This window comes from Eumetopias jubatus, unplaced genomic scaffold (assembly GCF_037043125.1).
Source record: "Eumetopias jubatus isolate StellerSeaLion01/CBP00866 unplaced genomic scaffold, mEumJub1_p1.0 scaffold_8, whole genome shotgun sequence".
NCBI lineage: Eukaryota > Metazoa > Chordata > Mammalia > Carnivora > Otariidae > Eumetopias > Eumetopias jubatus.
Window position 1 is genome coordinate 14,167,442 of NW_028274814.1, and position 14,473 is coordinate 14,181,914.

Consider the following 14,473-nt stretch of genomic DNA (forward strand, 5'->3'; position numbering starts at 1 on the left):
TTGTCCTGAGAATATCTGGAATCTATAAAGTGTTATTTTCATGCTGCCCTAAGAACTATTGCCATCTTCTTTTTAATCATGGCCCAGATATCCTAAACCATCATGATGCCTCTGCTTGAGGTAATGGTTGTACCTTTCTGACTGAACTTCTGTCGGGAAGCAGACTGAGGTGAATCTGCAGTTCCTGGAGCCGTGCGCTGTGCCTTCAAGTAAACACATTCTTACAGTTATAAAAGGTCTGTGGTAGAGCTCTTATTCAGCTCACCCTCTCCCCTAGTTTATTCTCCATCACTTTACAGACACAGAAACTGAGGCTCAGAGAGGCTAAATCCAAGGGTTGAAGAGTGGCAGACCATGTGCCCTACTGCTACACAGTACTGCCTTCACACACACACACACACACACACACACACACACACACACACACACGCATTTCTACCTTATTTCAAAGACCACAGAAAGTCTATGATTGTGATGTTAAGTAATGGCAAAAGTTTAGTCTTCGAAATTGCCCTTTTTGGTTTCCTCAGAGGAGGCTTTAGGCAGGAGCCTGCATATTACTTGACTCCATTGTACTCCACAGTTTGGTTATCTTCAAGTGGGAAAATGCCCCTGGCCTTTCCTATCTCAGAGGAATGTTGTGAAAATAAAGATGAAATAATGAGTTGGATTTTTCCAGGCCTTAGGGTCATTGCAAGGATTGTGCATTTTGTGTAAAATAGTGTTTACTCTTCTGATTTTCTGCTTGTCTAAGGCTTTCAAAAAATTCAATTCATATCTTTTTATGGTCATAGTGATAAAGGAACTTTCTTAATTTTCACAAAACTTCCCTGATTATTTGAAAACTAAGAGCCTTAAAAAAAATCCTTACCCACACTGGAGGTAGACACTGTGGGTTGGGTCTACTCATGTGATTATTGAAAAACTGAGTTGAGGCAGAACCAAGATTAGAATTTGTAAAGTGTTATAACCAGGATTAAGACATGGACAATATGCTAATACAGAGTCTAGAATAAATGACTATCAATATATTTGAAACTAAAGGGGAAGACAAAGAATTTGAAAGGATGTAGCGTTTGAGCTAAAGAGCCACTGCTTATTTGATGAGTCATTTCTAGCCCTTGGGAAACCCATACATTGCCTTGTACCTATCATTACTAAACATTTCTCTAGTGAATTAATACAGTGAATGCAACAAAGTCTTCTTTTTTCACTATATAGCTTCCCATTTTGGGGTACCTGTGTGGCTCAGTCAGTTGAGCGTCCAACTCTTGGTTTCTCTTTGGGTCATGATCTCAGGGTCTCTGCTTGTCTTTCTCCCTCTGCTCTTTCTCGCACTCCCCGTCTCTGTATCTCTCTCTCAAATAAATAAATAAATAAATAAATAAATAAATAAAATCCTTAAAAAAATAAAATAAAGTTTCCCATTTTAACCAAACCAGAACTGGACAGAATATGGTGGGAAAGGTGTTCATGCAGGTAAGTGTGTAATTATGACACACTTAATGCACAGGACTTGACACACTCTGCACAGACAAAGCACATCATAGCCACAATTCAGCAGACCCTTGATTCTCACCTGGGAGACAGACCTACCGTGACTATATCAGCATCATCTGCTTCTTCAGATGCCCCCACCCACAGCTGCGGGGTCAGAATCTGCATTTCAGCGGGATCCCCCAGGGTGATTTGGTGGCTCATTAAAGTTTGAGAAGCACTTACTGTGCAGCTTTCAATTTTATTCTCTCCCATTGGTCTGTGATCGAATGTTAGACTTTAATATCTGATATTAGTGAATATGTTGCTGTCATTCTATCCTTTGCTGAGCACAGGTATCCTTTATTACCTGCCCCGCCCCCTTCCAAAAAGAAGTTATTTGGAATGATTTTTTGCAGGTTAATGTGTGGGAGGAAAATGTAAGACCATTAGCCCATGGCAATGATTGTTTTGTTTGTTTGTTTGTTTGTTTTTGGCTAGTGTTTAAAACCCCGAGAAGGGAAATTCACTTTGATTTTCTTCCTTTTTCTTCTTAGTAGGAAGTAGTGCAAAGGAGAATTTTTTTGAGGAAAAAAAACAAAACAGTGTCATGGAGAATTAGACTCTCATGAATATGGCCATTTTTGTCCTGAAAATTATTTTCATCCTTCTCAAGTCTGTCTAATGGATTTCAGTTGTCTCAAGAATATTTAACACTGCCAATTCCTGCTCTTTAAGCTCATTGGAAGTTACATCGATTTTTTTTCTTCTCTCCAGTTTCCCAATAACCTAAAGAAAGCAAATCCAGTTCATTGGCAGCTTTGGCTCTGCACTTGACAGGTGTGCCTGGCAGCACTCTGATCAGGATGCGCCGTCGCACTCGCACAATGTGGCAGTGAGTGACCGCGCTCGCCGGCCACTCCCTCAGCACCAGAAGGACCTTCCTGAGTTACTGCCCCTGCGACATAGCTGTACTTCATAGGGCTCAATCCTGTCGGATTTCATCTAGAAAAGAAGGAAAGGATAAAGAGACTTGAATATACCAGGCAGAAAGGAACTCTTTCATTGAAAATCCATGATGCAGGGATAATCACCTGCCTCTCTGAAGACATCTGTGTCCCCTTTAGTGGACATTCAGTGGGGCTTTCGAACCTAATTTGATTCAGAAGAAAATTTAAGCTCTTGTCCAACTCGGTCCCACATTTAGAAAGGAAGTTGGAAAGGGAAGGTCTCTTCGCCTTTGAATCCCTCCCATGCAACCCAGTGGGGCCAGGCAGGGCAGGAGGTCAGTACTGAGGAACAGAGGCATCAGGGGTGAGGCTCAGACTTCTGAGATGCTGGAGGTTAGCCCAGTAGTCTGAGTGACCAGAGTAGGAAGCTGGGAGGAAGGGGGAGAGGTTTCTTGGAGGCTAAGGAAATGACAGATTCAAACAGGAGAGTCACGAGTGAGAAAAGGGCAGACGTTAGGGTGGACTTACCTACCTGGAGTGTTGATAGCGGGAGCCAGATACTGGAAATGAAATGATGCTACCAGAGCCCCTGCTAGAACCCCTCCTCGTCCACCCTCCAGGAGCTAAGCTCCTCTCAAAAATGGCTGAAGGGGGGTGGAGGATGGACCAAAATCGAGTCTTGTGAGGAGCTAGTTTAGAATACAGCTGCTCAGGCCCCTCGCAAGGCATGCGGCAGACAGCGCAGTTTTGGGGGTTTACTAGTTGAGAACTGGGGCTCTGAGCCAACCGCACCGGAGATGTGACTCCGGTGCTTCCCCTTACCGGTCGTGGGACCTGTGCCCAGTGATCGGCCCTCTCTTGTCCCCATCTCCTCATCTGTAAAACTACGATGGTATTAATAGTAACCACTTCATGGGGGTGGTATCAGAATTAGGAGAAATATTTCCTGCTTGCTGTTTGGCAGAATACCTGTCCTACAGGGAAACCACTCGGGGAATGTAAAAACCATTTTTTCATGACTGGAACCTAATTTGATTCAGAAGAAAAATTGAGCTCTTGTCCAGCTCAGAAAAGAACAAGGTGAACAAAATAACTTCGGTTGTAATTCTAGGCATTAGCCTACTCTGAGGACATTAGAAGCATAGTGTATATCCAGGCTGTTTTCACTTCATTTGAAGAACTAGCAATTCGAGTTATGACGAATATATAATGTTGTCATCCTCCTTATACCAGTTTGTTCCAAACATAAATGTGTTTGAAAACTTGTGATGACAACACATGATCTGAAAATCAGAAGGCCGTGCCTCTAACCAGTCTTTTCCCTCCTGCCCCCACCTTATCCCGAAGAATTCCTTGACCAGGAGCGCACCCCTTCCCAACGATTCCCAGGCGCGCAGTGGGGCTCGATTCCACACTTCCTACGACAAGAGATACATCATCAAGACCATCACGAGTGAAGATGTGGCTGAAATGCACAACATCCTGAAGAAATACCACCAGGTAATTTTTTTCTATTTGAAACTCTTGAGAAAGTTAACATTCACTATGAATTATGAATACCAAGGCCAAAGATACAGTTAGAAAATGACGAGAACACATTTGACAGAAAAATCTCCTCTGGCTGGGTTTATTAACATTCCTGTGGCCAGATTACCGAGAGTTAACATTTAGGAATTCTTGTACTATGGAGGTCAGTAGTTATTTATATAACACTTTTCATGTAAATAGTCTTCTGCATAATAATTTTGATGATTGCCATTCTGAATTTTAAGTCACTCAGTTGAAGATTTAGGCATGTTTCAGAAGTGTTTCGACCGTGCGAGAAGTTAGGTGTTGACCTCTTGGGTATTTATTTACACCTCCAAATCCTATCCTGCTTTCTCTGTCTCATCCTGCCCCAGCCCCAGAGAGGTCCACCCCACTCTGAGAAAATTAGTCAATTTTAGAAAGTTGATGTTTGTCTACTTCCTGCCTCCTTTTTGCCCCTCAGGGTTCTCCTTTCATAATCCCCGGGGAATAAAATGAAACTACTGTTGGGAGCAGTGATCTCTCTCTCTCTCCCTCCCTTCTTGTCTCCCTCTCCCATTCCCTCTCTCTCCCTCAATCTCGATAAATTCCAACCCAAGCGTGCCTGGTAGAGCGCATGCACCCAGGTCCCAGCTGGAGCTGTAAAAGGCCTTGCCTACTGTGACGTGAGAGCATGAAGTCCGGTATCAGACATTCCTGGGTTCAAATCCCAGCCCTGTCACCTAACCATGTGACTTCTGGACTTTGGAGCCTCTGTTTCTTCATTTAGACAATGGAGGTAACAACGACACCCGACACTGAGTCCTGAAGGTTAAGCGGGAGAGGGCACAGCAGATGCTCAGCGCAGAGTCTGCCCCGCCCTGGTGCCTCAGTATACACCAACTGCCATCATCGGGTCACCTGGCGTCCTGAGAAATTGTGGTCTTTGCCATGAATATGGCCATTGCTTGCAACATGATGGCAGTCATCTTCAGAACTGGTGTCTGGCCACATGCCACACACACACACACACACACACACACACACACACACACACACACACACACTTGCTTTTAGACTCCTGCTGCATTTTTTGACCTATATAGCTCCAAATCCTCCTCACAGGTAAAGATTGGCTGTCACAGAGGATATTCAGAATAAAGTGCCGAGGGCCCTGCTTGTGCGAACCAAAGGATTCTGAAACATTGTTAAGTCTCAGCCTCTCAAAGTAACTATTTTGCAGGCAGTGCTCGTTTGGATTTGTGAGCTCTGAGATGTCTGTTTAAAAGTCAGCTTCCCTACTTTATGGTCACGCGTGATGCTCTGACATCACGGATTATTTCTTGGCAGTTGCTTTTTCTTCCCGTCTCTGCGAATACGATCGATTGTATTTTGCTTGCAGTGAAATCTATTGAAAATCTTTGAGCTCTATTCTGTTTCTGGAAACTGGGGACTTTTCCTAATTTATTCTCTAAAAACATTAGCCTCTCAATTAATTGAATATCTAAAAAATCTTTTGTAACATCTCTTCCTTTAGAAATTTGTTCTGTAGCACTTACGTTGTTGCCTAATACAAAGGACATTTTAAGATGCCCAGATAGTACCGGTGAGGATGAAAACACCAAGGCACAGGCTTCTGAATGAATTGAATTACAAGATGGGACTTTTAACTATTCATCTTTTGAACTGTCTACTATTTCATTTCTCCCCCTCTGGAACTTAATGTCCTGCTTAGACATTCTTTTTATTCTTTCTTTAAATTACCTCAGAACATTCAAAGCAGAGTGATACCTCAGTGACTGATGAAAACATATTATTCTGATACGTGGCTACAATACCGTTCTAATAAAATGTGACACGCAAATCAAACATCAACTTCCTGATGACAACTTTGAGTTCAGAATTATTTTTGACTTTCCAGAAATCACTGTTTGAAACGTTTCTCTGGGGTAGTCACTGTAACCTCGCATGCAGATTTGACATGTCATCAGTATTCCATGAAATACACTGGGGATCAAAATAAATCTATTGACGTGCTTCCAGGGCTTTCCCAGTGCTAAAGATTGCCTTTCGTTCCACTGCTCGAAAAGTTATTTGCTTGGTATGTTCTTTACCCAGAAAAGTCTGTTAGCCAACATCTAGCTTTTTCTTTCTTCTTAAAAATAGTATTTTAAATCTAATCTAAAGTGTCTTAATGATTGAGAATTGCCACTAGTAATACAATTTATTTCAAGGACATTAAGTTGAAAGTCAGGAGACCTAGATCCTGGCTTTTTAAGAAATGGCTACTTAGGTGATCTCGAAGCTCAGTTTCCCCATCGACGTTTCATTCATTCATTCATTCAGGGATTTACCCTGACCTAATTCCAGAAAGGATATAGGTGGCCTTCAAAGAAGTTTGAAACACAAGACAGAATAAATGGGAAGAGAGGGAAAGAGACGGCGAAGACACAAAATGGAGCCTGGGATGAGCTGAAAACGTCATGCCAGGATGCCAGCATGCCTGCTTGCATGAGGGCTGGGAGTTTGAGTTTCCTAGGAACCAAAGTTGAAAGAGAAACCTGAGCAAGCCCATTACACAGCTGTTGGGCCTGAAGATACCAATGAATCAGTTGATCGGGAGGACTGGAACTGTTCTTAGTCCTAGGATCAGACAGAGTTGGTCTAAGGAGTACCCCACAGAGAGGACATGTGACACAATCAGCGTCATCCTTGCAAACGCCCGTGCAACACAGAATTTCACAGAGCTTGAAAAGAAACCCATCAGTGCAGGCTGCTGAAACCACACTGAACACAATTACACTTAGCCACCACAGTTGTGCCAGGGAGGATGCAGTTTGCCCGGGCTTCCTGACCCTCTGCCAGCCCGGTCTCACCACTCCTTTCACAGGCCACCTTCACACAGGGTGCTGGTGATGTGACACGGTGGCAAGCTCGGCCTTTTCCATCCCCAGGTGTAGCTATTGCACACGATTGGACAGAGGCCTCATCATCTGTGATCCAGGAGAGGTCTCTCCAGGCTTTGTGGTTCTCTGTTCTAGTTAGTGGTGCTCACGGGCATTTGCGATGCATATCAGGCCTTTCTTCCAACTTTACGTAGGCCTGGGCCAATTCGAGGATTTATGTGGAGTCTTACAAATTTCTGTCGTCTGCTTCAGCAGCAAATATCAGTTCTTCTATTTCGTCTTGCTTTTACCTTCTGATGCGCTGTGCTTCTGAACTGCCTGGTCTGGACAAGCAGAGAGACTTGGTCCAACTGCCTGTCAGTGGACGGGACCGACTCTCAGAGAGGGTGTCTCCCGAGGAGCAAATGGCTGGACTTGCCGATAGCTGTGTTATTCCGTGGCCCTTTGGCTTCCCTTTTCTGTTCTCTTTGCTTTCATTGTTTTCTGTTTGATGGACTATACCCAGAACTGCAGCTGTAGTCTGGAAGGTTAAAATCACCATGAGGCCAGTCTCTGGAGAAGTGGAACATTGCTAGATGTTTAAATAAATTCTTCCTGGGACTAAGCTTCTGACGAGCCAACCTCACCAGGGACATGGTGTGGTAGGTGGTTCAGACGTCAGACTCTGGAGCTGTCTGCTGCAGTTTCGCCCCTGACCAGCTATGTGACCTTGGGCAAGTTACCTAACCACTCTGTGCCTGCTTCTCTGTCTATAAAATTTGGATAATAGTACCTCCTTCGTTGGGTATTGTGCTAATTAGGTGAATTGATGTTTACAACCTACCCATCTTGGTGTATGGTAGGTGCTCTATCAATGATTGAATAAGTTAAAGCCCATTCTTCTACTTACTTTCCTACCTCCCAGTGTTGAAATCATTAACCCTGTCAATCCACTAGGGGGCCCGGTTTCTGGTATCATGTGGCACTGTTGCAGAATTATGAAGATTCAAACCGTGAGGAGTTAGGATTTTCCCCAAGCCCCCTGCATCTTGCCTTAGTCTTTACTTGCAGCCCAAATCCTGCCCTAATTTCCACTCAGCATCATCTCTCAGACCAATGGAGAATTTCTGTTAAGCAAAGCAAACATTTATAAGTCTCTTTTACTTTATTTGGTTTTCTCTGTTATATTTGGGAAAATAACCTAAAGTTTTGGTGTCAATACCATTTTCTTTAAATTTCTGGTAGGCTAGAACAAACTTGGGTCTTGTAAATGATGATTATCAACTAGTGTCAGAAGAGCATTTGAAAAGGAAACAATAGTCAAGAGCCTGCTAGAATGTCTTACTTCTCTTAAAATAACCGATTTTTTTTTCCACTGGCCTGAAATCATTGGGAGTTCTGACATCGTGTAGGTTCAGCTTTAACTGAAATTCAGGGTCAGTGTTAGTAAAACTTTATAAGTTTTAGGAGAGGGAACAAGTTACTGTATACATCATTAAGAAAGGCCTAAGAATGTATCATTAAGAATATCTTTTAAGGTTTTGAAATACAGCATTTAAATTTACTTCTTTCTTATTTCAAAATGACTGAAATGATAAATTGATAAGGTTGATAAAGTAACTCCAAAATCCTTTTTTATCCTTTGCATTGGGAAACAACTAGTAACTTGAACCGAATCTGGATGTCATGCCTGAACATCTGAATTCCTTGCTAAATAAGCTACCTCACAGCTCAGTAGAGGATGTTAGAGTGAATGTTTGACTTTTTCGGACCCTCCTTGGAGTACATCTTTTTATCCTCCCATGAGGGACATTGGTGTTGGTGTCATCATTCGAAGAATGAGCCACCGTAGAAGAAAGCTCAAAAAATAGGCACCGTAATAGCTTAAAGCAGTTGGGTGTTGTGCAGAATGAGAAAAAGTTACATACTGCCTCAAGTGCTTCTCATACTTCAATTGTAGCCACAACACCCGAGCCCCAGGCAGAAACACGCGATTCTCACTCAGTAGGTCTGGGGTGGCCCGAGATGCTGCGTCTCTAACCTGCTCCCAGGTGATGCTGATTAAGCTTGTTAGATGGCAGGGCACTCTCTAGAGTTGGAGAAACGCTCTGAGTCTGCTCTTGGGGTTTTGATCCCCCAGCTGGAGGAGAGGTCAATTAAGATTTGCAAAGTAGGTTAAAGTTTCAAGTCCAGGAGTACCCTGGTACTCTGCTCCTACAGCTGAGCTCCCAACAGGGCCTCTGCCCTCAGAAGCTGCAGACACATTTCTTGGCATCTCTTCATCTCTTCGTAGAAGCATCAGGAAGACCTTTGCCATCCTTCGGGTCCCCAGGGAGCGCCCTGCTGAGCTCCACTTTGCAGGCAGGGAGTGGCCACTTGCTAATGGGGTGATCGGAGCCCTCAGTTCCCATCATCCTACCCATTCATCCTCAGGCTTCTAGGGAGCTGCCCAGCCTGTTCACCAACACCCACTGCCCGCAGCAGATTTCCTCCAGTTTCTGGAAATTCTGTCATCCTTCTCTCTTTATACACCGTCTGTCTCCTGTCCTCTCTCCAACAGCTAGAATGTTCTCATTCTGGTCTTCACAGCTCTTCACTCCTCTTTCCCGTTTTCCATCTCCAGACATCCCTGCTTGCGAGATTCCAGGGAAATTCCTCAGCTCTGCCCGGCCCAGTTCTCTCTTCCACTGTCCTATATTGTTGTCTCACCTGTCCAGTGGGTTTTTATTTCAATAATTACATTTTTCCTTGTAGAAGTTCCATTTTTAAAAATCTGCCAGTTCATTCTTGATAGTTTCTTGTGTTAGGTTCATCTCTGAAATTGCATCCTTTATTTTTTAAATGTTTTATGCATGACTGTTTAAACTCTATTTCTGATGGTCCTAACCGCTGCAATTTCTGGGAACCTGAATTTGTTGTCTCATGGGCCTGCTGCCTCTCTATCAGAGTGACCTTCCCAAGCAGAAGCCCCCACAGTCTGGGGTCAAGACATTGACTAGGGATCACACCTATCTATGTAGGGTAGGGGGAAGAAGAAAGATTGGGCAGAAGGGGAAGTCAGATCACCAAGCTGCAGCCAGCTGGTGGGGTGCTCTTGAGTTCTCCCCACCACCCACCGCAGAAGCTCCCACGGTTGTGCAGAGTGACCGGGAGGCCGACCCTGAAGAAGTTGCCAGCAAGGCTGTGGACTGCACACCACAGCTGGGCGGGGAGGTCTTCTCCAAAGGCAGCCATACTTGCCTTCTTGTGTTTGATGGTCTTGTTGAGTCCATCGCCTCATCTCTAGCGGGCCTCCAAGCTGACTTTAGGAAAGGTGTTGTCCCGAGAGTTTTATCTGTGCTGAAGAAAATGAATGAGGAGCACAACATGTTTCTGTCAGAATCTAGCACCTCCCAGCTCCCTGCCTCTCCTACCACCCAGCCCACCTTCTCTGGCCCCAGCTCCTCCCCCTGTCCTGGCTCGCTGGCACATCTGCTTAAACTTTGGCCTCCAGACCCCAGTCACAGGCCACCGGGGGCGCAGCTCCTGACTGGAGGGCAAGGGGCTGGTTCTGGAACCCGCCTTCTTTGACCAGTAAAGCCTCCCATCAGGTGCGGATCTAGTGGAGGCCATGGGCCTCTCAGATCTCCTTAGGATGATGGTGGAGCAGCAATCCTGCGTTTTCCCTGTGGTCAATGAATAAATGCCATCTGCACTTACGATAGAGTAGTTCTTACAAAGTCATTTCATCTTTAATAACCGTGGTGTTTCTGGGTCTTAATTATGTGTAACAAACAAGAGGAGCATCAGTGTTTTCCTTCAGGTATATTCTATATATTCTGCATTATCTCAGTACTAAGAGTGTTTGTAAACACTACGGAGGAATGTTTGTTCCTTTCAAATCTGATTTTATCAATTTTAAGAAAGGCAGTAGTTTTGTGTTTATATTAGCTTAAATGTAGTCATCCTTACATTCTTTTTTCACCTCAAAACTGTTTGAAACCAAAATAAACTCTATTAACTGATACTTAAAGACCATTTTCCCAAAACACTAATTCAAGTTAAGTTTGGATTTCTTTATTTGTTTGGTCATTCTAAAACAAAGCAATCCTTAATTTCAGGCTGTCTTTCTTTCTTTTCTTTTCTTTTCTTTCATGTTGTCAGTGATCTATAAACATAGCCAGAGGCACAATAAGGATTACAGATAATTTAACCTTTCAAAAACATTAAATGAAACAAGACTTTACATTGAAGTATTAATTTGATGCTGTATTAAATTGTCACTTCAAGCCTCTAAAAAAAATGAGTGAAACATGATAATAACAGCAATTTCCAAAAGCCAGAGCCCAGGCTCACACTCTCACGCGGAGATATAAATATTTATCCGTTGCAGTACATCACTTAGAATCCTCTCTGCTGAACCCTTCAGTCAGCTGTGAATCTTTTAATGGCATTTCATTTTGCATGAGAAGAGCAACAAAGCGGGGATTCATAATACTTGTTATTCTTGTTGAGCGCCTAAGAGCGAAGGAAACATCTTATGGCTGTTTCATTGTATATGTTTTAAAAATTCTGATTTCACCGTGTTAATTTATTGTGGTATGACAGTTCTAACAAACCCATGGCTATGTAGGAAAAAGTTCTAAGGAAGACTTACGAAGAGATAAAATTTGGTTTTATTGATTGTACCATGGAATCATTTACAAGTACCTTTTTTAAAAGAAGACAGAAGGAAGTAAAAACTGTTAGTGTTGGAAGCATAGGTTTCAGACAGAAACACTGCAAGCAAATAAAAGTTTCTGAGAGTACTCTTGAAAAAAACAGAAACCACTCCATGATGAGTAACAGGTGACTTGAGGTATCCAGCCAATTAAGTACAAAAGTGAAAAATAATAAAAACAATATTTAAAAATGCATTTAAATGTAGGTAATACAGTGAGTTTAACACTGAGAGTATGGACGCTGACCCCAAGAATAACTGAGTGTTTTAGCTTCCTATAGCAAGCATAATAAGAATTGATGATAATCAAGTTCACTCTTTTAAAATTGGGGAGTAAATATTCAGTACCTATTCAGATGAAAACTCAGTGTCATCGTGGAATTGCAAGCATTTGAAAGCCACCCGTCGAGGCGCCAGACCAAGCTTCTCTTTGATGTGAGAGAAAAGCTTGGCTGCAGGTGACAGAGGAGAGCCAGCATTATGCCACAGGTAGGAATGTGTCGGGAAAAGGCCACATTCGAGAAGCCACTGAAAGGCACACTCTCCAGGACTGTACATATGCAGCCCATGCTCTCATAAAAGAATCCTCTCTCTTCTCTCTTGCCTGATGTGCGCTCTTAATTTCTGAGCCACACATGGATGATCAGCATTGCCAAGTGTTTGGTCCATTTGTGGCCTTATCTCCCTCGGGACCTCAGAGTGGCACAGAACAGAAGTTGCAAACTCATCTGACTTCTAGAAAGGAGTCTACCAGGCTACTGTAGGCACCGTACCTGCTGAGTCTGGAGGCTGAGATACTAATATAGCTGGTGGGGAGCACCCATGTGTCTATGTCCTTTGCCAGTAGGGAAGGCCTGCCTTGTAGCCACATCAAGACAGTGGTTGAAAGTGAAAGAAATACTTAGACCTTTCTTAGGGAGTCATCCTCAGGATGAAATTGTTATTTCTTCATTCTTGTAGTCTGGAAATTAAGCATGTAGAAGGGAGGAAGCAAAGATTCCTTAGGTTATCTTGTGATCGAATCAACAATGTTAATAAAGAAATTAAGAGATGCTGAGGATGTTTTTCGATATTCAAAAAAAAGAGGGTGCTCCTCCCAAATGATTGGTCATTGAAGAATGGCATGACATTGTAGTGCTCGCAGTACACCCCTTTCTTCTTATTTTGGAAGCATTTATGTACAAGTTGTTTTGTAAATTTGTCAATGATGTGTAAATTCTTGAAAGGAAAGTGCTGAGTTCTGATCCTAAAGTAACATGAGAGAGAAATACAATTTTTTTAGTGTCTCTTTCGTATTTACAAGAACATTACCCCTTACTTTATCAGCAGATACATACATTCACAAAACTATTCATTTTTGGAAAGTCTTTGTGGAGGTTCATTGAAATTGAGAATTCCCATCATGCATTTAAAATAAAATTCATTTCTCAGCCTTTTAGGGATACATCAGGTGCTCTAAGAAGTCTCCTTCCCTTCCCTCCCTTCCTCCCTCCCCACTTCCTTTTCCACCCCTCACCCCAGGGTCTTGGTTTCATCTTGTTCCAGCTCGAGTCATGGGCAGTCAGTCCCCTGCAGTCATTTTTTCCCAGGTCTTCACATTCTTCACAGAAACCCTATGCCCTCATTACTGTCATTACCCCTGTCCTTCAAATGCAGAGGCACAGAGAGGTTGAATAATTGGTCGAGGGATACACAGCTCGTGAATGTGGAGCTGGACCAATAGGGCTCCTAGCCGCGTGATGTGCCTGAGCTGTGCAAAGGCCCCAGCTAAAGCTCTGGCCATGAATTTGCAGTCGCCCTGGATGTGGGATTACCCTGGTAGTTCGTGTGTGCTTTGCAGATGTGACCACTGGGGTCAGAGTTTGTGTGCAGCACTTCCGGGGTCAGCTGGTGAAGAACCCAAGAGGATGAACATCTGGGCCTCTGTACCAGCTTCCCCAGGCAGTGACGCACCACGCTAGAACAGCGGCCCCCCAGCTTGGCGTTGCCAGAGCCACTGGAATGTCCCTCTCCTATCATGAAACCGTCTCATCTTTCCCCGGAGCCCCTCCCCAGAAATTCTGTCAATGGGTGGGATTTTCTCTTCTGCAACGTTTTGACCCATAAATGCTTTCTAAGCCTTTGGCAGCAACTGTGTTGCTCACCAGTACTGGAATCTAATAGGATACGCTTGAATATAGGTTGTGGTCTGGTCCATATTTATAAACACAGGAGCTTAAGTCTATTAAATCTGTACTTTTCAAGGTGTTCGTCGAAGAGCCTCATCGATGAGCCAGGCCTTTGAGAAGCAGCACATGTAGAAACTTGGAGATGCAGATTAAATTGATCTCATTTTTATTTGCAGTAATTTATTTAGTCTTAAAGATAGGGGAGTTGTAGAATGTAATCCACGTGGGTGTTTTTCTGTGGGGAGAAAAAAAACCTTGTCGATGATTTCCTGTATAGGGTGCAGAAAGTTTCTTTATCATTTTCATTACCTGAATAATAGTATCTACTCTGTTCCAAGGCGCTCTGTGGCTTGGTACAGAGATTTTGATCAAAAAGACTTACCCTGCTGCCAGGACTTGTAAAAGATAGGCCAAGATGAGAATAATCCGAGCACAAAGGGGGGGTTGAGCAGCGGTGTACCCCCCACCCCCGGAGGAGGGGACAGACATGCATGTCCTATGAGCCTCCAAAATACCTACACAGAGCCTGCCTCGGAGTGGACGCTAGTCCGCGTTTCTGAGTTCGGAGGACCAAGCAGATGCATGTAACACTGAAGTTTCTTTGAGAGTTTTGAATGAAAATAATTGTTAACTATTATCACTGTCCTCTGCAGAGGGAGGAAGGATGATGTAGTACGGTGCGCAGGCATGGTGTGAAGTATTTTGACATACTAATCCTCACAACAACTTTCCTTGCTGGTAGGAATTATGGTGCTCATTTTCCAGAAAATGAAACTAAAATGAAGAGTG

The 14,473-nt window shown here is 43.5% G+C and overlaps 1 protein-coding gene across 4 annotated transcripts in view; it reads left to right on the forward strand.

Moving 5' to 3' along the window:
• The window catches only part of PIP4K2A (phosphatidylinositol-5-phosphate 4-kinase type 2 alpha), a 173,134-nt gene that overhangs the window by 119,406 nt on the left and 39,255 nt on the right, over positions 1-14,473 (forward strand). For all 4 annotated transcript variants that reach the window (XM_028114126.2, XM_028114127.2, XM_028114128.2 and 1 more), the window contains one exon: positions 3,774-3,926. In XM_028114126.2, coding sequence (XP_027969927.1) covers positions 3,774-3,926 — 153 coding nt within the window. The remainder of the gene's footprint in view (positions 1-3,773; positions 3,927-14,473) is intronic.